At 53.8% G+C, this 22,855-nt stretch overlaps 12 protein-coding genes and 1 non-coding gene across 13 annotated transcripts; 3 read left to right on the top strand and 10 right to left on the bottom strand.

The window, feature by feature from the left end:
• Positions 1-218: 218 nt before the first annotated feature.
• Positions 219-2,330, top strand: LAESUDRAFT_738164 (catalase; the record flags this gene model as incomplete). Its single annotated transcript, XM_040910862.1, has 11 exons — positions 219-342; positions 395-445; positions 504-683; positions 743-900; positions 956-1,249; positions 1,310-1,459; positions 1,517-1,611; positions 1,671-1,811; positions 1,868-1,950; positions 2,006-2,131; positions 2,185-2,330. The coding sequence occupies 11 exons, from the start codon at positions 219-221 to the stop codon at positions 2,328-2,330; spliced, it is 1,548 nt and encodes a 515-aa protein (XP_040761394.1).
• A 1,236-nt stretch (positions 2,331-3,566) lies between these two features.
• On the top strand, positions 3,567-4,621 carry LAESUDRAFT_704287 (60S ribosomal protein L17/L23). The gene is made up of 5 exons (XM_040906547.1): positions 3,567-3,597; positions 3,756-3,965; positions 4,042-4,112; positions 4,165-4,242; positions 4,297-4,621. Exons 1-5 carry the CDS (start codon positions 3,585-3,587, stop codon positions 4,342-4,344), a joined length of 420 nt encoding a protein of 139 aa, XP_040761393.1. The 5' UTR covers positions 3,567-3,584; the 3' UTR covers positions 4,345-4,621.
• A 324-nt stretch (positions 4,622-4,945) lies between these two features.
• LAESUDRAFT_716038 (uncharacterized protein) lies at positions 4,946-5,758 on the bottom strand (the record flags this gene model as incomplete). Its single annotated transcript, XM_040907220.1, has 4 exons — positions 4,946-5,046; positions 5,123-5,228; positions 5,273-5,455; positions 5,582-5,758. 4 exons carry the CDS (start codon positions 5,756-5,758, stop codon positions 4,946-4,948), a joined length of 567 nt encoding a protein of 188 aa, XP_040761392.1.
• A 1,015-nt stretch (positions 5,759-6,773) lies between these two features.
• Positions 6,774-7,710, bottom strand: LAESUDRAFT_330092 (uncharacterized protein). The gene is made up of 3 exons (XM_040902045.1): positions 7,483-7,710; positions 6,935-7,420; positions 6,774-6,877 (listed from the first exon to the last, which is right to left on the bottom strand). The coding sequence occupies exons 1-2, from the start codon at positions 7,579-7,581 to the stop codon at positions 6,941-6,943; spliced, it is 579 nt and encodes a 192-aa protein (XP_040761391.1). The 5' UTR covers positions 7,582-7,710; the 3' UTR covers positions 6,774-6,877; positions 6,935-6,940.
• Positions 7,711-8,815: 1,105 nt separating this feature from the next.
• LAESUDRAFT_329957 (uncharacterized protein) lies at positions 8,816-9,530 on the bottom strand. The gene is made up of 3 exons (XM_040902043.1): positions 9,284-9,530; positions 9,003-9,215; positions 8,816-8,840 (listed from the first exon to the last, which is right to left on the bottom strand). Exons 1-2 carry the CDS (start codon positions 9,354-9,356, stop codon positions 9,022-9,024), a joined length of 267 nt encoding a protein of 88 aa, XP_040761390.1. The 5' UTR covers positions 9,357-9,530; the 3' UTR covers positions 8,816-8,840; positions 9,003-9,021.
• On the bottom strand, positions 9,521-9,615 carry LAESUDRAFT_t68. Its single transcript has one exon. It is a non-coding gene; the product is annotated as a tRNA-Asp (tRNA).
• Positions 9,616-9,622: 7 nt separating this feature from the next.
• LAESUDRAFT_704285 (RNA-binding domain-containing protein) lies at positions 9,623-11,111 on the bottom strand. Its single transcript, XM_040906546.1, has 4 exons — positions 10,773-11,111; positions 10,587-10,713; positions 10,210-10,400; positions 9,623-10,149 (listed from the first exon to the last, which is right to left on the bottom strand). Exons 1-4 carry the CDS (start codon positions 10,976-10,978, stop codon positions 9,798-9,800), a joined length of 876 nt encoding a protein of 291 aa, XP_040761389.1. The 5' UTR covers positions 10,979-11,111; the 3' UTR covers positions 9,623-9,797.
• Positions 11,112-11,628: 517 nt separating this feature from the next.
• Positions 11,629-12,452, bottom strand: LAESUDRAFT_330068 (uncharacterized protein). The gene has a single exon (XM_040902044.1). The coding sequence runs from the start codon at positions 12,246-12,248 to the stop codon at positions 11,799-11,801; it is 450 nt and encodes a 149-aa protein (XP_040761388.1). The 5' UTR covers positions 12,249-12,452; the 3' UTR covers positions 11,629-11,798.
• Positions 12,348-13,629, bottom strand: LAESUDRAFT_329530 (uncharacterized protein). Its single transcript, XM_040902041.1, has one exon. The coding sequence runs from the start codon at positions 13,470-13,472 to the stop codon at positions 12,447-12,449; it is 1,026 nt and encodes a 341-aa protein (XP_040761387.1). The 5' UTR covers positions 13,473-13,629; the 3' UTR covers positions 12,348-12,446.
• On the bottom strand, positions 13,559-14,822 carry LAESUDRAFT_329638 (uncharacterized protein). Its single transcript, XM_040902042.1, has 3 exons — positions 14,254-14,822; positions 14,090-14,201; positions 13,559-14,034 (listed from the first exon to the last, which is right to left on the bottom strand). Exons 1-3 carry the CDS (start codon positions 14,481-14,483, stop codon positions 13,645-13,647), a joined length of 732 nt encoding a protein of 243 aa, XP_040761386.1. The 5' UTR covers positions 14,484-14,822; the 3' UTR covers positions 13,559-13,644.
• On the bottom strand, positions 14,437-15,272 carry LAESUDRAFT_728928 (uncharacterized protein). Its single transcript, XM_040909543.1, has 2 exons — positions 14,967-15,272; positions 14,437-14,897 (listed from the first exon to the last, which is right to left on the bottom strand). Exons 1-2 carry the CDS (start codon positions 15,214-15,216, stop codon positions 14,836-14,838), a joined length of 312 nt encoding a protein of 103 aa, XP_040761385.1. The 5' UTR covers positions 15,217-15,272; the 3' UTR covers positions 14,437-14,835.
• A 2,688-nt stretch (positions 15,273-17,960) lies between these two features.
• Positions 17,961-19,615, top strand: LAESUDRAFT_728923 (haloacid dehalogenase). Its single transcript, XM_040909542.1, has 7 exons — positions 17,961-18,201; positions 18,258-18,283; positions 18,354-18,477; positions 18,869-18,942; positions 19,032-19,042; positions 19,102-19,280; positions 19,386-19,615. Exons 1-7 carry the CDS (start codon positions 18,047-18,049, stop codon positions 19,552-19,554), a joined length of 738 nt encoding a protein of 245 aa, XP_040761384.1. The 5' UTR covers positions 17,961-18,046; the 3' UTR covers positions 19,555-19,615.
• Positions 19,616-19,784: 169 nt separating this feature from the next.
• LAESUDRAFT_728920 (uncharacterized protein) lies at positions 19,785-21,335 on the bottom strand. Its single transcript, XM_040909541.1, has 2 exons — positions 20,963-21,335; positions 19,785-20,863 (listed from the first exon to the last, which is right to left on the bottom strand). Exons 1-2 carry the CDS (start codon positions 21,192-21,194, stop codon positions 19,947-19,949), a joined length of 1,149 nt encoding a protein of 382 aa, XP_040761383.1. The 5' UTR covers positions 21,195-21,335; the 3' UTR covers positions 19,785-19,946.
• Between the last annotated feature and the right edge of the window lie 1,520 nt (positions 21,336-22,855).

Raw genomic sequence — 22,855 nt, 5'->3', positions numbered from 1 at the left:
ATGCTAATTAGTAAATGCGCACAAGTGAGCGAGAATGCGCTCCTAGACCAGCTGACAATTGTACTTGGCCGGAGGCACTCAGAAGATCACGCCGCTGCGAAAGAAGAGGGGCGAAGGCCGCCGCAATTTAAAGGCATGCCATTTCACTCCCACCCCTCCCTCAGCTCTCCCCGTTTTGACCTCCCCCTCAACCTCACCGCGAAGAGAGAACCTAGGTGATGCCTTCCAAGCAGGTCTTTGCCTCCCAGGATAACGCTGTCTATACTACTTCAACGGGTGCACCGGTAGCTGAGCCCTATGCGGTAGAGCGCATTGGCACCATCGGTCCCCTGCTTCTCCAGGGTACGGACGGTCAAGGTTTCATTAGAATATCTTCTAATCCTCCTATGCTCAGACTTCCACCACATTGATCTGATCGCCCACTTCGATCGCGAGCGTATTCCGGGTATGTCAGAATCTCCGATCATGGTAATCCACTCGCTGATATCCCTACGCATACGCAGAGCGTGTCGTGCACGCCAAGGGCGCTGGTGCACACGGGTACTTCGAGGTGACCCATGATATTACAGATTTGACGTGTGCGGCGTTGTTCTCGAAGGTTGGCAAGAAGGCGAAGGCCACCGTTCGGTTCTCTACAGTTGGTGGTGAATCAGGGTCAGCAGATACTGCCCGTGATCCTCGAGGTCGGTCGCATGCTAGTTGTCCTCTGAATGCATATACTGATGATCGATTCATCTTGCAGGTTTCGCGATCAAGCTCAAGACAGAGGAGGGCAACCTTGACTGGGTGTTCAACAACACTCCCGTCTTCTTCATCAGAGACCCGTCGAAGTTCCCCCACTTCATTCATACTCAGAAGCGTGATCCGCAGACCCATCTCAAGGATGCCGACATGTTCTGGGTGAGCGCACTACGAGTTGGTTTCATGGACATACAACCTAACAGACGTACCATAGGACTACCTCTCTCTTAACCCGGAGTCGATCCACCAGGTTATGATCCTCTTCTCCGATCGCGGGCATCCCGATGGTTTCCACAACATGCACGGTTACTCCGGCCATACATACAAATTCGTGAACAAGGAGGGCAAGTTCCACTACGTCCAGATCCACGTCAGAAAGGACGGTGGTGCAAAGTCGCTTACCGAGCCCGAGGCTGGCAGGCTCGCGGGAGAAAACCCCGACTACGGCATCCAGTCTCTGTTTGAGGCCATCGAGGATGGCAAGTACCCGTCGTGGACTGTCTACGTCGTAGGTGCATTCTCCGTTACGGTGTGATGCTTTGATTGATGTGTGCTTTTCTTCGTGCAGCAAACGATGACGGCCGAGCAGGCAGAGAAGTTCCGCTACAACATTCTTGACCTCACCAAGGTCTGGCCACACAAGGAGTATCCGCTCCGTCCGATCGGCAAGCTCGTGCTCAACGAGAACCCGCAGAACTACTTCGCCGAGATCGAACAGGTGAGGCGCAGCATCTGTTATGTACTTCATAGCCGTCATTGACGGTGCCTTCTACAGGCTGCTTTCTCTCCATCGCACTCGGTGTCGGGCATTGAGGCCTCTGCCGACCCGGTCCTCCAGTCGCGTCTTTTCTCCTACCCTGACACCCACAGGCAAGTCGGATTTAGAATTCGCTGTGACATTTGCATGGGGTTATTGACTGGAGATTCAGGCATCGTCTCGGTGTTAACTACAATCAGCTGCCAGTCAACGCTCCAATTGCGCCGGTCGCCAACTTCCAGCGCGACGGATCGATGACGTTCGTCAGCCAGGGAGCTCGCCCCAACTACCAGAGCAGCTTGGTGCCGCTCAAGTACGTACCGCTCACTCCGCGCGGGAAGCCGTCGCTGACGAATCGTCCCATTGCAGATACAAGGCTAAGCCGTACCAGGATATCAAGCACGAGATCTGGCTCGGCCAGGCCGCTGCTGACCTCAGCTTTATCACGGAGCGTAAGTTCATCATACGCTGCGGTCGGTGTGGAATCTCATCTGACCTATTGCGCAGTCGATTTCGAGCAGCCACGTGCCCTTTGGCTCAAGGTGTGGAACGATACTGACCGGGAGCACTTTGTCCACAACGTCAAGGTCCACCTCAGGAATGCGAAGAGCGCCGAGGTCAAGAACAGGACGCGTATGTCATTTCCCCAACAACGTCGCTATCATTGGCACTGACCCCCTTCTTAGTCGCGGTGTTCGCCGCCGTCGACCAAACGTTGTCGGACCGCATCGCAAAGGCGATAGGCTCGGCCCCCGTCAAGCCCTTGAAGGTCGCACCGGCTTCGGAGGCCATCCGCTTCAAGGCGTTCGCTGTTCCACCATCCAGCCTTTAGCGTGTTCAAGAGCGACCAGGAATTGTGTGATTTGAGCGAAGCTGTCTGACGTGTACAATGTGTTAGCAACGTGTTTCGATATCTGTGTAGAGCTAGGTCAACCAATTATAACGTGTCCAATATCACTGAGAAGTGGTAATGAAGTTTAATTGAGATGTTTGCAGGACTCGTTGGAATGAACCGTTATGTGATATTTAGCACTGACATGGGGACAGACTAATGCAGCCGGAGTTTATGTTCAACTAACAACAATACGCTTTCCCCTCTTTCAAAGAGGGGGGGCTTCGGGACCTGATGATCCGGAAGATGTGTCTGCCCCATTCTCAGTGAACTTATCACAGTAAGTCAGCAATGAGAACGGGTCGCACAGGTACGGTAAATGCGAGACACGACTGGACCAGAGTGTGGTGTACTCCATGGTAATAGCCGCGGAAGGGGACCGCTCCAGCTTGAAGGAGGTGCAGCTATCAGGACTCCGTTCTGCCACGCTGAAGTTGCTCCTGTGTTCCGACCGATGATGGACCGTAGGATACTCATGCCAGCATGATACAGGAGCCGATCATAATATCTTTCTGCACAGATACAAAAATGAACCGAACGGAAGGGTCAGCTGAACTTATATATCGATATGTTGCAGGAGTGCCGTCAAGGAGCATCACAAATAGAGACGAAGCAAATATTAGCATTGCGCAGGCCATCCTGAGAAATTACATATGCGCACAACATACGGAATGCATGTTGATACTGCCAATAAGTAGATCGGCCATATCCAGGGACCAGAACGAGCAGCGCACCGGCAATATTTGCGACAATCCAGTTAAAATGCATCTTTCACAATGGCTGGATTCACCAGTATTATCGGGTCAGCAAAGACAACACCCATATATGACACGACCTGGCTGGAAAGATTCGCTGGTCCACATCATCGCCGACGCTGGGAACAGTAGTTCGCCATCTGCGAGGTTTCTGGTCGACTTCGCACAGACAAAGTTATCAAGCCAAAGCAGAGAATTCAGGAGCTGCACATTGGAGCAAACGACAGTAAAATGCGAACGGATATCAGACCCCATAAACGGTACAGACCAGAGACACAGGCCACAACGCTTGCAGGAAGCGCCCAGTGAGATCGTTATCTGCGGCAGACACCGATAAACTGTATAGTGGCTCTCGGCATGTCTCGGCAAAGAACTTTGCCACAACTGGTATTGGCGCACAGGCAGAAGCGCCAGCGACTTCAGCAAATCCTCCAGCAAGATGTCCAAGCGAGGTGAGTGCTGCCTGACCGCATAAATCCTATGAGCTAGGCGAGCGTGCATGCTGACTATTCGTCGGAAACGCTGCTTTGAAAATGGGCGCGATATCTAGGTGCGTAGTACCCGTTTATGTGGCTGGGTAGGATGCTGAACTTGAGATGGGAACGAACAGGTGCGGGTGCATCAGGAAACAAGTTCCGCCTGACCATGGGTCTGCCTACTGGCGCCGTGCTCAACTGCGCGGACAACAGCGGCGCAAAGTCGCTCTACGTGATTGAGGCGTACGGCACCGGCTCGCACCTGAATCGTCTGCCCGACGCGGGTGTCGGCGACATGGTTGTTGCTTCGGTGAAGAAGGGCAAGCCAGAACTGAGGAAGAAGAGTGAGTGCCGCGCTTTGTGACTCGTGATGGGTGGTAGGCTAGTGGGGGAACTGGTGGCTGACTTGGGCGACTGCAGCAATGCCCGTGGTCGTTGTCCGACAGCGCAAGTCGTGGCGTCGGAAAGAGGGTCTCGTGCTGTACTTTGAGGTGCGTGCAATGAACTATCGAACGGATGCAGAGCGGCTTATCATCATACAAGGACAATGCCGGCGTGATCGTCAACCCGAAGGGCGAGATGAAGGGTTCCGCCATCACAGGGCCAGTCGCAAAAGAATGCGTGCGTCACTGTACTTCATGTTATCCGTTCATTCTCCTCACATATGGTTGGCAGGCGGATCTCTGGCCGCGTATCGCGGCCAACGCGGGTACCGTCGTATGATGCTGTTCCTACTAGTTTCGCCCCTCTGTATCGCATATTATGGCTATGACTGCAATCCGGCTTCACGCTTTCTCATTGTCTTCTCTGGTTGCCTCTCGCTAAGAACTCGGCACCTGCTCTAATGACATGTCCTGCAAAATCCGATAGAGTGCTACGCTTTCGTTTCCATGCTCTGCGTGTCTGCCTCGCTTGCGCAGCGAGTTTGAGATGCGAGCTCACCGCGAATATTTTCTTCTACGCGCTTGTGTTCGATCATCGGTAATTCGCTCTCTTCCTTGACATGTCTGCGAAGCTTCTGGCTCGTCGGCTGGTGGAGCGCCGGTGGCTGAGGGCGCCTTACGCTGACCCTGCCAGGGATATGATGATGGCTTCAATGGCGGTCCAGAGTACTCCATGGGATGCGAACTTCGCGTCCCGCTTACGTGCACATCACGGTCTCCCTTTGTCCGCGCACTTCAATCAGCAAAAATTGCACAAACGTGCACACCAGCAGCCTTTGCTGTTACAAAACAAATGTGCTGCGCGGTGAGCACTGTCACGGTTTTAAATCCTGGGTGAAACAGGCAAGAGTCAGGAAGCTTGGCCCTCACATGTCTCCGCCCTATCGGATCGTCTTTGTGGGTCCTTGTGTGCGCCCTTCCGCCTCGAGGTTGCAGCCTTGCACAGTACACTGCCACTTGACGTCCATGTGCCCACACAATGCTGTACTTATCGATTACTGCAGCCGTCCAGCCTGCAGCGCCGGTTGGTGCTAGTCACATCGTTTCCCTAGACGCACGTAGATCCACCTTCGAGACCATCAAGGACTCCAATTCACTCGAAGAACCACACATCGGACCACTCCTCTCAACCCAAGCTGCAACGATTGCATCGGACCGGATGGCCTAGAACGTTGTGACCCTACTAGCAGCGCGAAGCACGGCCTCACTCCGCCCCCGCTCGCGTTCGACACCGGCGACGGATTGCCCCTCTTGAGCGACATCCCCGCTGGCAGCATCGGGCGCTGCAGACGATGGACGCCACCACAGGCTCCGTCATCGCTGTGCCCGCGCTGCAGCCGGTCGTCTGGGAGGTAGTTGAGCCCGTGCAGACCATTGATGTATGCCGCCCACTCTCATCGTAATTCAAGTGCTATATGCTGATAAGATGATCGCAGCAGATGCGAAAGGCAGGAACTGCGGCGTGCTTCTCGTGCTAGACGCAGTGCGGCGCACGATGGTGAGCAAACAGCTCGTACTCGGCGGACCCCGACGCCGTCGACGCGCGGCTTGAAGAGCAGCGGTGGGGAGTTTCCGCCAGCGCGTTCCTCCTCTTTTGCCCGTTTCGCGCCTGGTGTGGGCTCACGATACATAGAACGCTTATGAAGATTGAGAAAGCCCTCGAGAAAGAGCTTCGGAAGAAGGCGTATAGGCATTTCTGTCGAGTTGGAAGCTCGGCGGTGTGTTGGACGAGCAGAGAGATGCGTTGAGGAACCAGTGGTGGTAGTTCCAGGTAGGCATCGTCCTTCTTTTGGTGTTTTACGCGGTCAGGGTGCGGGTCCTAATGCAAGTATGGCAGATGGTCTCCGAAATCATGATCAACCAGAAGCAAATGCAGCATGAGCAGCGGCAGGCGGAGTGAGACGGGCTCATGAGTCTGTCCTTCTACACTCTATGCTGAGCCCTGATCCCGATTGAGGGTACCAGTACCACGTTCTCCCCTTCCCTTCCATGATCTCAGCCTGACGGGAAAGAGGCGTGAGCTATGGGTCGAGAATGAGCATGTGATCGGCGAGGTACTTATGGACGGCCATTTGGGAGCACAGGCCCGTCATTGTGCACGGGTTATGCTCAATTCTAAAAGGAGGGCGAAGCTCGCCGTTCGTCTCCTCACGGTAGTTAATGGGTGTGATTTGTAGAAGAGGTCAATTGCCACCGCTGTCCTCAAAGAGTTTGGAAGACCTGGAGATGCGTCAATGACATTTCACTGCACGCTCGAGCGAGTTGACCTGTGTTTGGCGATGATACGCTGCAGCCAGGCCGTGCCTCGTTTCCTCAGCCTACCTGCACGACCTCCTCGAACCGCAGTTTTATGTCGTCCAGTTCGACGAGGAGGTTCCGGCACACGACGCAGTCCAGCTCTCTTTCCGGTTGACAACTTTACAACTCGGACATGTCGCTCCATTTCAACTTGGTCCTCACAGACACCCCCGTGCATATCGTTTGTTCTTCTCGTAGGAGTAGTTGCTGCTTTTTCCAAGTTGAATCATTCCAACCAGAATTGCACCGGTACGACGTTCATGCCAACATCCTCATACTATCGCGTTCTTGCTGGCTGTTAGGCATTGAGAGGAACGTCCACCGTGCGCTCCAGCGCAACGTCTCACAAGCAAACATACGGCAAACATACGGCGACACCTGTCAATTGGAGGCTCGTGGCCAGCCACGGCCATGTCCACACTGCCCGGGTCTCACCTAACATGTACTGTAGTCCACTACAATGAATCACAGAGATCAAGAAATAAGAATGCCAATTTGCATCGAAAAATGTTTGTCTAAGAGCAAATCAGTCGGTGTACAAGATATTAAAATAATCACGATGGGACGCTCACCCAAGATTAGTCATCGGTAGGGAGGACGTAGCACTGGATACCTTCATCAACGTATCCGAGGTTGGTGATGGCATTGTCTCTCTCGCTCTCCGACGTCGTGTAGAAGTGATCGGTCGCGGTAGGACTGTACATGCGGTACAATGGGATGCTGCCGCAGTTTTGGTCCTGATAGACGAAGGCAACAGTGCCATATGCGGTGTAGCCTAGCTTGTCTACTGCATTGTCTGCCTCCGACTTGGACGTGGTGTAGAAGCTGTCCAGCCGCCCGTTGCTCCACAGGCCGTAGAGCGGGATGGTCACCCCAACTTGAGCAGAGAAAACATGGCCGACATCGCCCTCGGATATGTAGTCCTGATTGGTGATCAAGCCCTCCATCGATGCGGCGTCGTCTCCGTAGAAGTGATTCTCAAAGCTGGGGCTATAGGCCTGCAGAAATGCGACGGATTCAGAGACCTCGCCACAGTCATCCAGCCTCGCCAAGAGTCGCTGTGATGCAACAACGATACGTTAATCTCCGGAGAGCGGGTCTCGTTATGCAGAGGGCATACCTCATTCAATGGCTTCTCCGGCTTGGGCACAGCATTTGCGGCCATAGAAAGTGCAGCGAGAACCAAGGGGAGAATGCGGAGGACATTGCGAGTGAACATGGCTATGGAAACGATGTGGAGAGGAAAGGATAATGTTCGTGGTTCACCTCGTTAGTGCTCTTTATACAGCATGGCGCGCTTGTTCAGCTGCCTGATTTTGCATTCTCTCTGATCAAGTAGTAATTGAGTCGCTGATTTGTGATCATACCTAGCTGCTACAGTGTAGCGAAATGCTAGAAATCGGTGACCGACAGGCATTCCTGTAGTCGCTCCCTGCATGCCTCCGACACGCCGCGGTGGTATGAAACGTCAGGGAAGCAACCTTGCTCGGATCAGATGGAGTAGACACTTGTCAATGTGGTCGGGCTTACCGCAAACAACATAGAGTTTATTCCTATACTGTCAACTCAGTCCGATCATATGGGCGTGCTACTCACAGGTTCTGATTCATGTCTTTGATTGTAAACTGGCTTGGTGCATCTTCAATCGTTTCTACAGCGCCGCACCAGCAGGTATATCAGCATGCGAAGAAGATCCTGAAAATGATGATGGATGCAGAATGATACATCGATGTTCTTTGTAGGCAAAAAAGCATAATTTGATGACCTATAGAGCCTCTGTGCCAGCATCTGTGGCGCACTGCTGGCGTTGCGGAGATTTTCATCGAATGTTTAGGTGGGATAGCACCAGATGTGTCTACTGAAACCGATACGCCTGGGGCTCGTCCTCTCGGTGATTGAAGACCGCTTTGAGTGACGAGAGATTCCAACGAAGAGGCCAGGACGCACTGAAGAAATTTATGAGTCTACATATGCTTGTCTGCATTGTGTGACTCGGGCAGAAGAGAGGAAGGCTTGCCTGCCATGATAATCCTGAAAACAACATTGCATTGGATCATGGTGGCGTCCTTCCATCGAGCCCTCAATACAGAGCGGCATGTGTCCGGCAGCAAAAATGTTTCGCCTTGAGCGAGTCTTGAGCTTAAGGCCTTGAATGTCGGCGCAGATCCTCGCCATGGGACTTGAGCCGTCGTAACTGATACCTCTCTGGCAATATGTCCAGTCACGAGTCTGGCACGCCTAACATAAGATTGGGAGCTCCGAATGTTATCGACCATACGAGGTAAAAGTGTCATCGGATTCAAGCAACCTCCGATGCAGTGAAGTCTGCATCACAAGACGCGATAAACGAGTTGTGGCGACGTCCAAACGTCCTAGAAAAGAAGATGGCCATTTCTGGCACAGCGTTTCTTGACTGCTGAGCGCTGAATCTAAGCATTAGTAACCGTTAGCTACGTCTACAAGGATGGCGCAAGGATACTATGATTCGTTGCATATACAAAATTCAGAGCATAACGACCATCGTGACAGCAAAACAAAAAATTCTTCTGAAAGGAGTATCGTGCAGTACAAAATATGTAGCATGCCTATACATTGACAGCTTAGTCCCTGTGAGCATTTGATGACATTAAGACTTCTCACCTTGGATTCAATCATAAATTTACGTAACAAGCAATGCCTTGTCCATGTACCACAAATTGGTGATGGCATTGTCTCGCTCGCTCTTCGACGTTGTGTAGAAAGACCGGCAGCTCTGGGACTGGTCCCGCTGTACCCGATCTGCGAAGGACAGATATATGGGGTGATGCCTTCGTTGGCATATCCGTAGTTGTTCGCAGCATTGTCCGCCTTCTCCTTGGACATGGTGTAGAAGTGGTCCCTTGAGCTTGGACTATACATGCGACAGAGTGGGATAGTCTCACCAATAGCAGATGCAAGAACGTGGCAGGTGGTGCCGTCAAATGAGTAGCCTAGGTTGGCGCAGGCGTTCCGCATTGAGTTCGGCGCTTACAAAGCATTTACATATCCTTGCGTCTTCGTGACATCCGCGATTGCTCGGGCAGTTTGAGAAGTAAAATGAGAAAGTTGACAACGGAAACGCGTTCCCCACCCTCAGCGAGCCTGGAAAAGTTGTTGGACGAGCGAAAGAGCAAAAGCTACTCCCTGGCGGGGAGTCGAACCCCGCTTTCGCGCGTCCTCGGAGAAATGACAGACTGATGACAGGCGCGTGTACTAACCGATATACTACCAGGGACTTATTAGCCAGTAAATCCAGCTTATGATAATGTGATAACCTATCGAGACCCGCATGCGCAAGAAACACTACGCTTGTAACACTACTATAGCAGCTGCGCAAGAAGTGGACAGGCTGCTTCGTTACCCATGTCCCTTAACTTATTAAAACAATGCAGCCCGCAAAAGAAGCAAAAGCCTTCGTCACCGATCCTTCTTCTTCACTATCCGCACGCCGGTAAGAGGCGTCGCAGCTTTCTTCGCAGGCTCCACACGAGGCGGTGTAGCTGCGCTGGGGAACAGGGGAGTCGACGGTGTGCTTTTCGTCGGATTGGGCATAGGGAGAGAGGGAAGCGTCTGATGTATCCTCTTGCGCGCAGACATACTTGGGAGGGATTGTCGCGCCCCGGCGGGAGGCACATCCATGGTCGACGCGACGATGGATGCCATTGTCGGTTTGGATGGGAGGGATGGGTGGAGACGTGAGGAGGACCCGGACGAAGACTGCTCCATTTGCCGCAGCTTCGCCTCCATCTTCGCTATCTTCGTTCCGGTCCTGCAGCCGTCATAGAGGTTTTAGCTTACGAGTATGATGCCATCGGTCGTTGCGACGTACGCTTCCTGACGACCTGTAGACGCGCTCTTCAGCAGGCTGAGCGTTGTGGGCTTTGAGGCCTCTGACTGCATCCGCTTGTACCTCGATCCAGCACCGGTCTGGTCTTGCGGTGCTTGGTGTGCATACGTGATAAAGAGCTTTCGACCTCGGAGTAGCTTGTTGTTAGCGCTCTCGAGTGCATTCTGGGCATCCTATAATATCGAACGGGTGATTGCAAGGTCAGTTCATGTTCTGCAGACACTAGCGCCGTGCCCTGTCCCTGTCTCTTCCCCGGGTCACTGATTCGGACAATGTCGTTGAGGAGGTCATACGGACAGTCATGCAGGAGAAACCCGGGATGAGCAAGCGGGCCTAGCGAGGAGATACCACGGACATACCTCCACGCTGGAGTACTCCACAAATGCGTAACCACGCGGCTTGCCCTTCATCGGGCCAGTCTTGTGGAAGAGAAAGTCGAGCTTGGACACCTTTCCATACTTGTTGAACACTTGCAGCAGGGTATACCTAATGGGAAACCATGGCAAGTGAGATAGGCTCAACCGCATTTGGGACAGTTGACTCACTCGTCGACGGTCGGGTGCAAGTTGCCGACATATAGTCGTTCTCTGACGAGAGGCCGTGATTGTTGAGTCGATGAAGCGGCTCGAGTCTCCGGGGCTGTTGGACTGGGATAAGACAAAAGACTGTCTATGGAGACCGCTGGCGTGTCCTTCGTCGCCGTCGAAGAGCTCGAGGCCGTTGGCGATGCCGTCTGCGATGGGGAGGACATGGTTGTGAACTGACCGCTCGGGCTCAGAGCGCGATGACGATCAGTGCTGCGGCAACCACCGAACAGCGTGGCATCTCGATTGAGAATTTACTGAACTCTTTCTCCGTCCCTCTCGTTAATTCCCTCGTGTCCCTCGGAACTCCCCGCTCATGCGACCTGTGAATATTGCCTTGTGGGACGGCTGGGATTGGGATACTTGGTCTCTGCGCTGCAATCTGGAATTGGTCTACAGCGATCTCGCGATTGGAGGACCATTACGTGCTTGTTTAGTACAGCATGAGAAACCGGTGTAATCAAGGCAGAAATGAACGCTAGAAAAGCCGGTCTTCGACCTTCTGGCCTATCGCTTGTCGACCCCGGAGCGCTCAATCCAAGCATCGTTCGCGTTTCTCGGTCCTCCCGCACTTGCCTGCTTCGTCTGCATCATTTTAGCTTCATTGCCTCGAGGCTCGGACCAAGTACAGCAGATCTGCCTTCATGATTATCGCTACTGGATCCGCAGCAGCGTTCATGGCGATCACCACTGACCTCCACGTGTAACATTGTCGACGATGCGACACCAACAGATGCTAGGACGCTCAAGCTGCCGTGTGTGTACTCTATCAGCACCAGCACGCCGCGTTCCGCATACGAGAGCGCTGCTCGCACTCTTGCCTGTTATGAACATCCTGTTCCGGTGCAAAATTGTTATAACTCGCCGAGCTCCTCATTCTAGATTCGTAGGAAGAATGCCAATGTGGCAGCGCCCACAGCCCTCTCGAAGCTGTCAAGTACCCCAGTGCTCTCGTCCAGGGCATCATAGGATTACCCAGCAATTAATCTATCTTGGCCAATCTTCCATTGCTATCAACACATGCCTGCCCACCAGGAACAAGGGTGCAGAACCGATTCCACATTGCACTGGGCCACTGCCAGCGAGGTAATGGGCGTCAACCCGATTTGGACGACTTGACTCATAGTGAGACGAACGGCGCTTAACGGACGCGATTTTCAATATACCAACTCCGCAATGCGCATGCGTGATGGCGGTGTGGTCAGGTAAGCGCGCGTTCCGACTTTTCCGGAAGGTTGTTTCACCAAGTACGCCTACAGAGGAAGCATAGCTGAGGTTGCAGCTGGCTACACCTTGACCCTCCGGACGGATCATCGGCAGGCTATCACTGAGCGTCTTGTGGTCGAAAGGCTCATGGTAGACGATGATAGGATGGAGAACATTTCGCGTTCTCATGCGCCCACTCAGGAGAGCTCTGGATTCCAATGCAATGCGCATTGCTGCAAGCAACGTGCTCAAGTATGCACAAGTACAATGCAACTATATACAACGAATATGAAGCCAGTGTCCGGACCATAATGCAAAGTAATAAGTTAGTGCCTGCAAGACAGTCCTGCAGTCCGGATATCGACGTACAGATGGTATCGGTAGCAAGATGAAGTGTACAGTATCCAAATATACAAGATAAAAACCTGGTCAGCGGTGGACGGAGTGCACGTGTCGCTTCAGAGCGTCCTTGCGCCTGAAGCGGCTCGAGCATTGGTCGCTGTCGCAAGCGAACCAGACGTCCACTCTCGCACACGAGCTCGACTTTTGGTGTCGTGTGAGGTCGGTGCGTCGAACGAAGGTCTGCTTGCACTCCGGGCAAGTCGCCTTCTTCGCCTTTGAGGATGTGCGCCGCCGACCCCTAGTCTTCCGCGGTCTCGTTGCCGTCGACGTCGACGTGGATGGGGAGCAACGTGCTCGCTTCGCAGGTGGTGCACTGACCTCGTCGTCGACGTACTCGTCATCGTCATCATCCGCGAGCTGGTCTTCAAAGTCGTCATCGTCACTGCAGGTCATCATGTCGTCGACGTATTCATCGTCCCCGTCCCCGTCTTCGGCGTCCAGGCCGCTACTGTCCTCCTCGAACTGCGATCGCTTCGACTTCTGCCCAACCATTCTAGCTTCGGACAAGGAGCCATGCGTATGTGCAGGACTCTCCTCATGCACGGTGGGAGACGACATCGAGTGTCGCCTGCTGCTGCTCGGGACGGAGGGTCGCCCAGGAAGAGGATGCAGGTTGGCGGTCGCTGGCTTTAACAGACGGAGAGTTGGTGGGAGAGGGGCCGAGCTGGAGCGTGCCGGACGGCCACGCCTCTTACGAAGTGGGGTAGGCTGGCTACTTGCAGGCCTCTCGACTTCGATGGGGGCAGAAGGTGTCGGCAAAAGCTGCAATGTCGCAGCATGCGATGCACAGGCATCCGTATTGTTGGACTGTTCGTCGTCAGACTCGCCGTCGGCATCCATATTGAAGTCGACGCTATCGTCGGACTCATCATCGGACTCGCCATCTGCGTCCTCGTCCACGTCGATGTCCTCCAGACGAGTGGGAGGAGTGTAGTATGGGGTCGCCTCGCCATGGACTGGAGAGCCGGAAGTATTCGTCAAGGTGGGGGAGATGGTCAACGATGGCGAGATGGTCAACATGGGGGACACCGCCATATTCGGAGACTCGGACATTGTAGCGAGGATCGCCTGGTCCGGGGCGAAGCCGACGAAGGGCGACGTCAACTTCCTGCTCGCCGCGGAGGATGAACTCCAGATGGTAGACGAAGGACTGGCCTCGCTATATGGCGACAACTGATCGCTACTGAAGGACGCCGGGCTCTACCACGGCACAAGCAGTTGTCAGCTAAGCCCTCGAAGGATCCGCCAAACTACTTACTTGAGACATGCTCATGTCGGAGGTGGCGAAAGACGGCTCAGCCAATTCGACTGAATATCCGTCGGACGTGTTGTAGAGGAACTCTTCCGCGAGGGACTGCCCGCCCTCTATGTTATGCAAGGTGTCGAAATCCTCAAGTGGCGCGAGCCCGTCGCCGAGGCCGCTCAAGTCGAATCGGTCCACGTCGAAGGCGGGCAACAGCAGTCCGAAGCTGCCGCCACGAGAGATGGATGACCCTGGCTGTCTACCGCAGTGGCACAGTCGAGCTTTGTGCCTAAACCGATGTTCCAAGTCATTATAAGCAGCCAGTGCGGCCTCGGAGGACTCGGCCCATACGACTAGAGCAACCTCCTCGCGCTGCGAAGGTATCAGCCACGATCAATCGGTCAGACATACATCAGTATCGACTTACGATGAGCGCTGCCGATAATGATGATGATGTTGACGCGTCGGGGAGAGACGTTACAGAACTGATGATCGGTACCACGTCGTCGTTCAGTACGATCTGGCGTGCTCCGTAGCCGCTATGAAAACGCGTCAAACCAGAGCGGATCTCGTTTACAACAATCGACTCACGCGTCATCCAGCACCGCCTGCACGGCCGAGGTGCGTGCCTTGATTGCCACAGTGGGACCGATTTTTGAGACCGCGTTTTGGAAGGCCTTGTTCCAGGAGTTGTCGGGGTAGACATCGAAGTGCTCCGTCTCGAGACATCGACTCACGACGGTGGTGATACCGAGATCGGAGGCGGGTTCTACCCGGAGGTAGAGGTCGCGGAGGGGGCTATCTTGGGAGCTGGAGGACATTACAATAACGCGGGGAGTTAACGATGAGGCTGAGGGCGCTCAGCTTCACCGGTTAAATCACTTCGTTTTGTGGGTCCACAGCGTCTGTTGGGCGTCTGTTTGTTTCCCCTGCGAATTCGCGCTCGAAGGAAGGGTGCCATTTCGAGTCTGAACATAAGCGCATGCCGGGCCGACGAATCTTTGGTGTGAGATGAGATCTGTTGCCTACTGGGCTGATAATGATGCGCTGGCGACGGATTTCCGAGGAGTTGGAATCAAGCCCTGGCAGCGCCTGGACAACAAGGAGGGCCCGAAATGGAGCTGCCTGAATAAACCATAAATCAGAGACCTTGGCTAAACCCTAAACTTACGCTCAGCATCTGCTGGCCGACTCCCGAGTGGGGGGTGGTAAGAGAAGTCCAGCGCGGTCAACCGGTGCGTGCAGTTCTGGCATCCTGCGAATTGAGTCCCAAATCAAGCGCTATTCCTATTCCACACCTACAGAAATTGGGAACATCGGGAGCGGCAGTGACTCACAGCCCGCGTGCTCTGGATCCAGCTGAGATCGAAGGCAGGGTGGAGGGTTCGCGATATCTGGCGAGCACAAGTTGTGGAAGTGCGAGTGGAAGGCGCTAAGAGTGGCTGCAATGCCGAGGCCGAGGCACACTAGGAGGGCGTGGGAGCATTCTTTTTCCAGGTATGGATTACTCCGCCGGCTTTTGTGTTGCAGGTAAATCGTTGGATCCAACACCATTCCCTTGCAATCAAAACGTTCGCGGAAACATAAACTGTTTCCTGATTCAACTCCGTTGTCGACCTGTTGGTGGTTCAGAACTCACCTCGCACCGCCAACGCAGGCTGTGAGGCACAGCTCTGCAGCTGTCCGCAAATGTACTAGTCGCTACTGGCCGGCATGGGTCGCGATGTTTTTCATGTTCCATTTGATTGACTGACCGAACGAGACGTAATAGCGGTGGTGAACCGCCCAGCGCGAAAAGGTTGCCGCCGGTGGCGCTAATCTGCAGTCACATGCCTATCTTGATTAACGATCTCGAGGACATCGCAATCGTTTGGTACGCACATCTTCCTCCTTCTCCGAGTGAGATCGACTGCAGGGCATCAGAGGTTGTCGAGAGGTGATGAGACTCCGCAGAATATGCTCGCTCAACACCGTTGTCTGGTGCATTGTCAACCACGGACAGGCGATTAGGGCGTGGCATCTGCTGAGGACCCACAAGGACCCTCCTTACGCTATATCAGACGCATCTTTCACATTCATCAAGGTTCTCGCCCGCTAGCCTTTGCACTATGGGCGTCTTGATCACTATCTATCAGCGAACCACACGGCTGACCGCGCGGCACGGAATTTCAGGTGATTTTCGGTGCGGGTATCGGCTGCTGCACGGAATTGCTTTCACTTCTCCGCCATGGTGGCCCTCCTGACTGCGAATTCAAGCGCTCAATATAGATGACATGCGAGCTCCAGCGTTCATCTCATGTGCGCCTCGCAGCTCGTGCATAGCATAGCCGTACTTTCACAAGTCACACGGTGATTTGAGTGCCGACTACGTCGCTCCGGAAGATTATAGCTGATGGGCATGCTGAAGGCTTTTCATGTAGAACTTCGACTGTTACAGTGGTGCTCCGCTTCAATTGTGCGCAGCTGGGCCGAATGCCAGTCGCGTTACTTCAGTTCGGCAAATCCGGATTACCTCTTCACATGCGAAAGGCTTGAAGGTTTGCTATAACATCCGCTGATGCGTTCATCTTGGCCACCCCCGCACTCAACCAGGAAGATCAGCAGCGAAACAGTTTCACTGTCGGCTCTCGGGTTCGTCTCCCCGACCCAATCAGAAGGTATATCCTTGATAATCATATTCTATTGTTAACCTTCCTGGTCATTCAATCTGGTTGCGAGGGGAACCGGCCTCCATTCGAGTGTCAGAAATATATCATTTCAACGGACATGCACACACAAACATCCCTAGAGATAGATCGTTTCACTAACCGAGGCCCATCTCGTAGTGTTTCATGCGATCACGGCAGCGCAACAGCTATTGAACGGAGGAACAACGGAAAGAAACGCAAACAGTCGAGTTGCCGAGACAGTATCATACGTGCGCGCTAATGAAATGTAGCGGAGCAACAACGGAAAGAAACGCAAACAGCCAAGTTGCCGAGACAGTATCATGCGCGCTAATGAAACATAGCGGAGGTAAAGAAGGCAGCTCAGACAGGTGATGTAAATGCCCAGGTACGCGCATCGCTTGATGTTGTTCGAAGTCCTCGTTCATCTGCTTCTCCTCGGGCGGCGATGCGAACATCCTGGGCGCTGCTTCTCGTGTGTCAGTTTCACAGGTTGGTGCTTTGCCTGCCTTCCCAGTGCCCTCTGCACCCGCTCAATCAGCCTCGCCTGTCGACAGTGTATTGCGCAGCTTGTCATTCAGTTCAGTAGGCTTCGAGATGCCTCCCGGACTATTCTGCGTCACCATCCCTCTCGACAAATTCATCCCCTTCTCTCTCGTCAGAGAACTTTCACCATAGCGCTACCATGCTCTTCACCATCTTGAGCCGCCCCCTCATATCGGCAGTTGTTCGATGCCGTGAATCTGTTCAAGTCAATCAAGCTTTGATTATGTCCAGCACTCCGTCTGCACTGTGTCCTGTTACACGAGGTTGCTCCACTCGATCCTTGCCCCGGGCGGTGGCCTAGTACTTCATTGTCATCTCCGTCTCTCCCAGGATCACATTGATCTATGATCGTCAGCCTCTCATCGGGGAACCGCATGGCTCTGCGGCGCTAGACAGCCACCATTCATGGTAATGGGGTGCCAAAACGCTGGCCATCTACTTACTGCCTCCTCGTCCCTAGACGCGGATCGTTCCGGTCGTCCATGTCTCCGATGGGCTATTGTCATTTGTCAACGCATGCCTGCATGCTGCATAGAAACCGCCTGTCGATCTGCGACTGTCCCCCCGCGGGGAGATCGGTGTGTCTATTCGTCATGCGACCGACATAGATCCCGGTATCGCTCGTCTCGCGATCAAGGTTGCTCGTATCTCCTCGATGCGCACAACGGCGATGGGCAAAGAGTCAAAAGGAGGGCGTCAGAATGAGCTGGGAGGCGCCGGTGATGAAGTGGAGCGTTTCTGAGCGGACTTATCCGATCTTGTCTTCTCAAGTACAGCAATCCGGAAAGAGATGCTGAATTTCTTTGTACACTATCGCACGATTGCACCTTCTTTTAACGCTGCACAGACGCTTTTCTTGAACGGCGTACTTGCGATCTTTGACACTTCAACGTGCCGCTGTTGTTAACCCAGAAGTTCTGATAATATCTGCCATCCGTGATCGTGACATCGACCACTGGTAAACGCGACTAGGAAGGCCCGGAACTTGAGGCCTTTTCGCTCAGTCAGCCATGTCGTCATGAATGATGTGAGGCGTGGAGGCTAGCACGGGCGCAGAAACAGATACAACTCATCTCACTTGCGCTTCGACGCTCTTCTCAGCCAAGCTGCATTATACACGTCTGCAAAGAAATCAACGATCAATAGTCAACTCCTAACTCTATCATCAGACGATGCCGAACACGACGACAATTCGAGTGCTTGCTCTGGACATCTACGGAACGATACTGAACACGAGTAGCATCACCTCGGGCATCAAGCAGCATGTGGATATTTCAGCTGAGAAAGCCGGTCAGTTGAGTCAATTATGGAGACGGTACCAACTCGAGTGCGTTTTTTCGAGGCGCCGTCGATCGGGCGCGTATTAACGCTAGCACTCCGCAGATACACGTGGAGGCTCAATTCCATGGGTGAGCGGACACTCTTCTTTGCAAATGTAGTCTTGCAGCTCTGTGATCCTCAATTACTATCCATCTTTAGGCCTATATGAACCATTCGATGTCGTGACGAGAAACAGCCTGAAACATGCTGCGGCCGAGCTGCAAGTGAAACTCAGCGACGATAACATTGCCGCTCTCATGGACGCCTATAACCAACTTGTTCCGTAAGTAATTCACCGGCACGGCCTAACGCTGCACAGCTCTGCGCTCGGCCATTCTCGCGGGTAGTCTAATAGCGCTGGCCTACTGCAGTCCGTCGAACACGGAGCACTTATTGTCTGGGCGCCTTGTCGAGCGATGTTCGCGGCAAAGTGCATCATCGGAGAACGAGGTAGTTGATCATCCGCGCCTCGCCAGAACTGCAGCTCGACGATGTGTGTGGGGGCTGACACATGATGACTGCCAATGTGTTCAGGCCATTCAATAGCTTGGCGAAGGGCTTCAAAGAACGTTTTTGCTCTCTTCCACACCTTCCGAGGCGTCTAGGCAGGCGGACGCGTCGGATGACTATGCCGGGCTATGGCGATGACATGCATGCTGACAGATAACCTGCAGGTTTGAGGATGCTGTGCCTGCGCTCACAGAGCTGAAGAGGATCCCTGTCGTGGAGCTCATCATATTCAGCAACGGTGAGTACTCTCAGGGTGTCACATACGAGGATCTCACATTGCAATCTCCCGGTGTGGTACGCACTCTGATCCGCGATTTCGTGCTCCAGGTACGACAGAGGTAGGTCCGCATACTAACAATCGTTCTATATACTCATCCTTCCATCCCAATGACTCGAGATGGTGTCCACCGCGCTCCATTCTTCACTCCCCGAGTCACTTCTCCCGATCCCTCTCCATCTCGTTGACTCAGTCAAGATGTATAAACCCGCTTCAGTCGTCTACCAGAGCCTCCTGGAGCGCGTCCGAGAGGCGCCCGAGACCAAGCGCGATGCTCCCGATGTCTGGCTCGTCAGTGGGTGAGTCCTGCGTTGCTCCTCATCTGCGCTGGCTCCTGTTGACCAGCGTGTCATCATACCCGAAAACTATAACTGTAACTGATGCTGTCGCGCAACTTTCAACAGGAATCCCTTTGACGTGACTGGAGCGCGTGCTGCAGGTCTCGGGGCGTTCTGGGTCGACAGATCCGGGAAGGGTTGGACTGATCAGCTCCCGCTGCCAGAGAACATCGGCCCAATGCGAATCGTACGCGATCTGGGCGAAGTCGTTGAGATTGTACGCGCCTCACAGTAGACGTTGGATGCTGGCGAGGTCACGTGCAAAACATGTCCTGTCATCTTGAGGAACTTTCGAATATATCAGTTTAACATTGAGATTGATATTCGCACATCCACGAGATACTCATCAAGCATCATGATCAGTGGGCTAAATTTCATACGTACTCGTACGTTACATGTGGTGGGGCCAATAAAGTGTGCCATTCCACAATGCCCGACCGGGGATTTCGCACAAATGCATCGAGTTCTGTGAGTTTTCATTTACACGCTCGTACACGCACATGCAACCCAAGATCTTGATGACAGAACTTTATAGAGACACCCAAGTCTGACGGCGCGAATCGCGAGCAAGTGAGCCTCGAGCTCCTCTCAGCGCAGCCTCGAGACGGGGAGTGTCACATGTACTCACTAAAGCAGATCCCACTCCGACCCTGAGTCAGACGTATACCCTTCGCCTGAAATTGCACCACGAGTAGTACTGCGGAAGGTGGGCTCCGTGTTTCTCTGGTTCTCCACTGGCATCGGAGAACCAGGAAGCGAAAGCTCAAACTCGCCCCACAAGTATACCGTTGATGGCGGTGGTGAAGAACTAATGCTTTCTGTGGGATCAATGGACGAGCTAGCGGAGGAGACACTGCTCCGCTCGTCATCTGTAAAAACAAGGGACGCCGAGGGGTCATATCCCGCTTCCCTGACGGTCTCCATGCTAGCCGTCCTGCGCAACCGCCGCAGCCGCTCATCCGCCACCAGCAGCTCCTCGCACTCGCCCTGGTGCCGCGCAATCATCTCGTCCCACGCGCTCGGCGGCTTGACCACCTTGCCCTTGCGCAGGGCCCACTCGGTGTCGAGCATACCCATGTACGTCACGTCGCGCCAGCCGTTCAGCGCGGGGCTCATGATCGCCCGCCGGCGCGTGCCCTCGTGCGCGAGGCCGAGCTTGACAAAGATGGCACGTGCGGCATCGCGCGAGGGCCCGTCGATGAGCGCCGCCTGCAGGCGGTGGCAGGCGAAGCGGTCGAAGGCGATCTCGATGACTTGTGCGAGTGTCTGTGCGGCCAGGCCCATCCCACGCCATTGCGGGAGCAGAGAGATGCCCACGCTCACTTCGTTCTGCATGTTCGTCGTCGCGAGATAGACGAGGCCGATGGTAGTTAGAGAAGGAGGTTCGGGGGACTCCGGGGGAACCGGAGGTGGTGCGGTGGTGTCATTTGAGATGGGCAGGCTGAACCTCGGCGGTGAGCTCGGAACCCACGTATCGGAGTCATCATCGTCGATGAACGGTTCATCAGTTGCCATGGGCGCTGCACCGCTGCTATCGCTGCGCCCTAGATGTGTGTGGATTATCGCGTTGTCAGCGTTCTCCGAAAGGATTTGAGCAGCCGCGGCCTGAAAGCTCTCAGAGCGACGGACCGCGGCGAACTCACTTTGCTCATCACCGTCATCTCCGCTGTTGCTTACAGGGTCCTCCCGCTGCACGACCGCGAAGTAAAGACACTGCTGTGAAGCGAAATCAAAGGGATCTGAGCAGCGCGCGACGACGGCTTCAACCGAGACCTCTGAGATCTCGTGCCATGCTTCGAGCAGAGCGTCGAAGTCCACAGTCTCAGCCTCGATGTTGGCTTGGAGGATGATGCGCGAGTCGGAGGGCGAAGACATGGAGGGCAGATGCGCGAGGCGGGGTAGCACGGATAGCGAGCTTATATGGGAGGCCACGAGGACAGACCGCAGTGATGCATTGTGCCCATCAGATTGACTTCCCATTGATGGAGTCACCATTTTGTGAGAAGCGGGATTTCTGATTCCGGGAGTCGTCGCCGTGAGTCAACTATCGGGTCCGTTGGCGCTTGAGTGATGTGCCAGTTCCTCCGACGATGTGGTTTTCTTGTGATTGATGCGTGGTCGAGAACATTGTCGTGATACGCAGCATGACAGCCGTCAGGAGACTTAGTTGTCCTGCAGAACAACTGAGCAAAAGATTGAGTTCAAGCAGTTCACATAGCAAGACGGGAGAAGATAGCGCAGAAGTTCGATAACGATACTGGCTCCGCGTCCGCAAGAAGGTAACAATCAGTACGAAGCGTACGGGAAACAGTAAACCAGTACGTCGAACCTGACTTCATACTGATGTTCACGCGCTATGGCGGCGCATGATGCATCTCGTCCGTGCAAGGGACTGGTGATAATCCGAGAGCGTCGTGCATTCGACTGTACGACGTTGTCGCGAACTTGGCACCCATCCACGTTGCGGCCTTAAACGATTAGCGAATGCGTCACGTCGGCTTCATTGGCATAAAAGAATGGTTTCAGCGGTGACATGCATCCGTTCGAACTCTGCTCAAGCTCAAGCTCGAGCCTCATAGAATACTGGAAAGCAGTTCAATCGACGTTGACGATGCGTATGCCGCCAGCACACGGTGGTTGAGCCTTCGAGGTAGCAGATATTGAGGAATCCTCGCATACATAACAGAGTCAGGCGAAATCATTATGCTGCGGTAAGTAGCGGGAGAGCATTGCGGAGAGAGTTGACGCCGGAAAAGCCCAACTAATGAGAGACGTATATGCGGAGACCACCTAGAAGCAGTAAAGTTGCTTTACATAAACTAACGCTTTCTGCGGACGTCTCACGGCTTCCTCTCTAGGCAAAAAGCATACAAGAGATTTCAAGTCCTTATAATGCTCTAAGTGGGAGTCCTGAGCAAACGGCGGCACACAGCGATGCCCCCGAACGAAAGTCCTACGCTTCTATAGGACAGTTTCTTTTCTGGCCACATCTCGTCCCCTTTTGTACCGCATCAGCAAGCTGGTATTCCCAGCAGCTGTTGAGCTCTGAATGTCCGAATGTCTGTCAGACCGTCCTAGGCTATTTCGCAATGCCAAGCACTCAAGCACCGATACCCGCATCGTGACCATGGTTTAATTGAAGAACTGAAGCCTTTATTCGACATCAACATCGCAATGCGATATGTTCACAAGCATGTCTTTCTTAGCCCGCCGTTTCCGCGACTAAATTACCTGGCTCAAACTGTCACAGTCCTTGATGACTATACTCAGCTGATGCAGAGATTTCCCATTTCTACCGTGTATGAACGCGGGCAAATAAACGTTGAGCTTTTTACACTCGTAATCAACTGTGGTGCGACTCACGTCAACGCGTTCATGCTTAGTTTCATTCAGTCTCTCGGACATCGCGTCGGCATCGAGGCCACATTCTCTCGAGTTGGAGTCGTCCATGCCGCGCTCTGAAGCCAAAAATTGAGGCTGCTTGAATATTGGGCAGACATCATACAGTTTGTGCAGTGTTGATCTGCAGTCGCACT

Source organism: Laetiporus sulphureus (assembly GCF_001632365.1).
Source record: "Laetiporus sulphureus 93-53 unplaced genomic scaffold LAESUscaffold_38, whole genome shotgun sequence".
Lineage (NCBI taxonomy): Eukaryota > Fungi > Basidiomycota > Agaricomycetes > Polyporales > Laetiporaceae > Laetiporus > Laetiporus sulphureus.
This window is presented reverse-complemented; position numbering and strand designations above follow the sequence as displayed.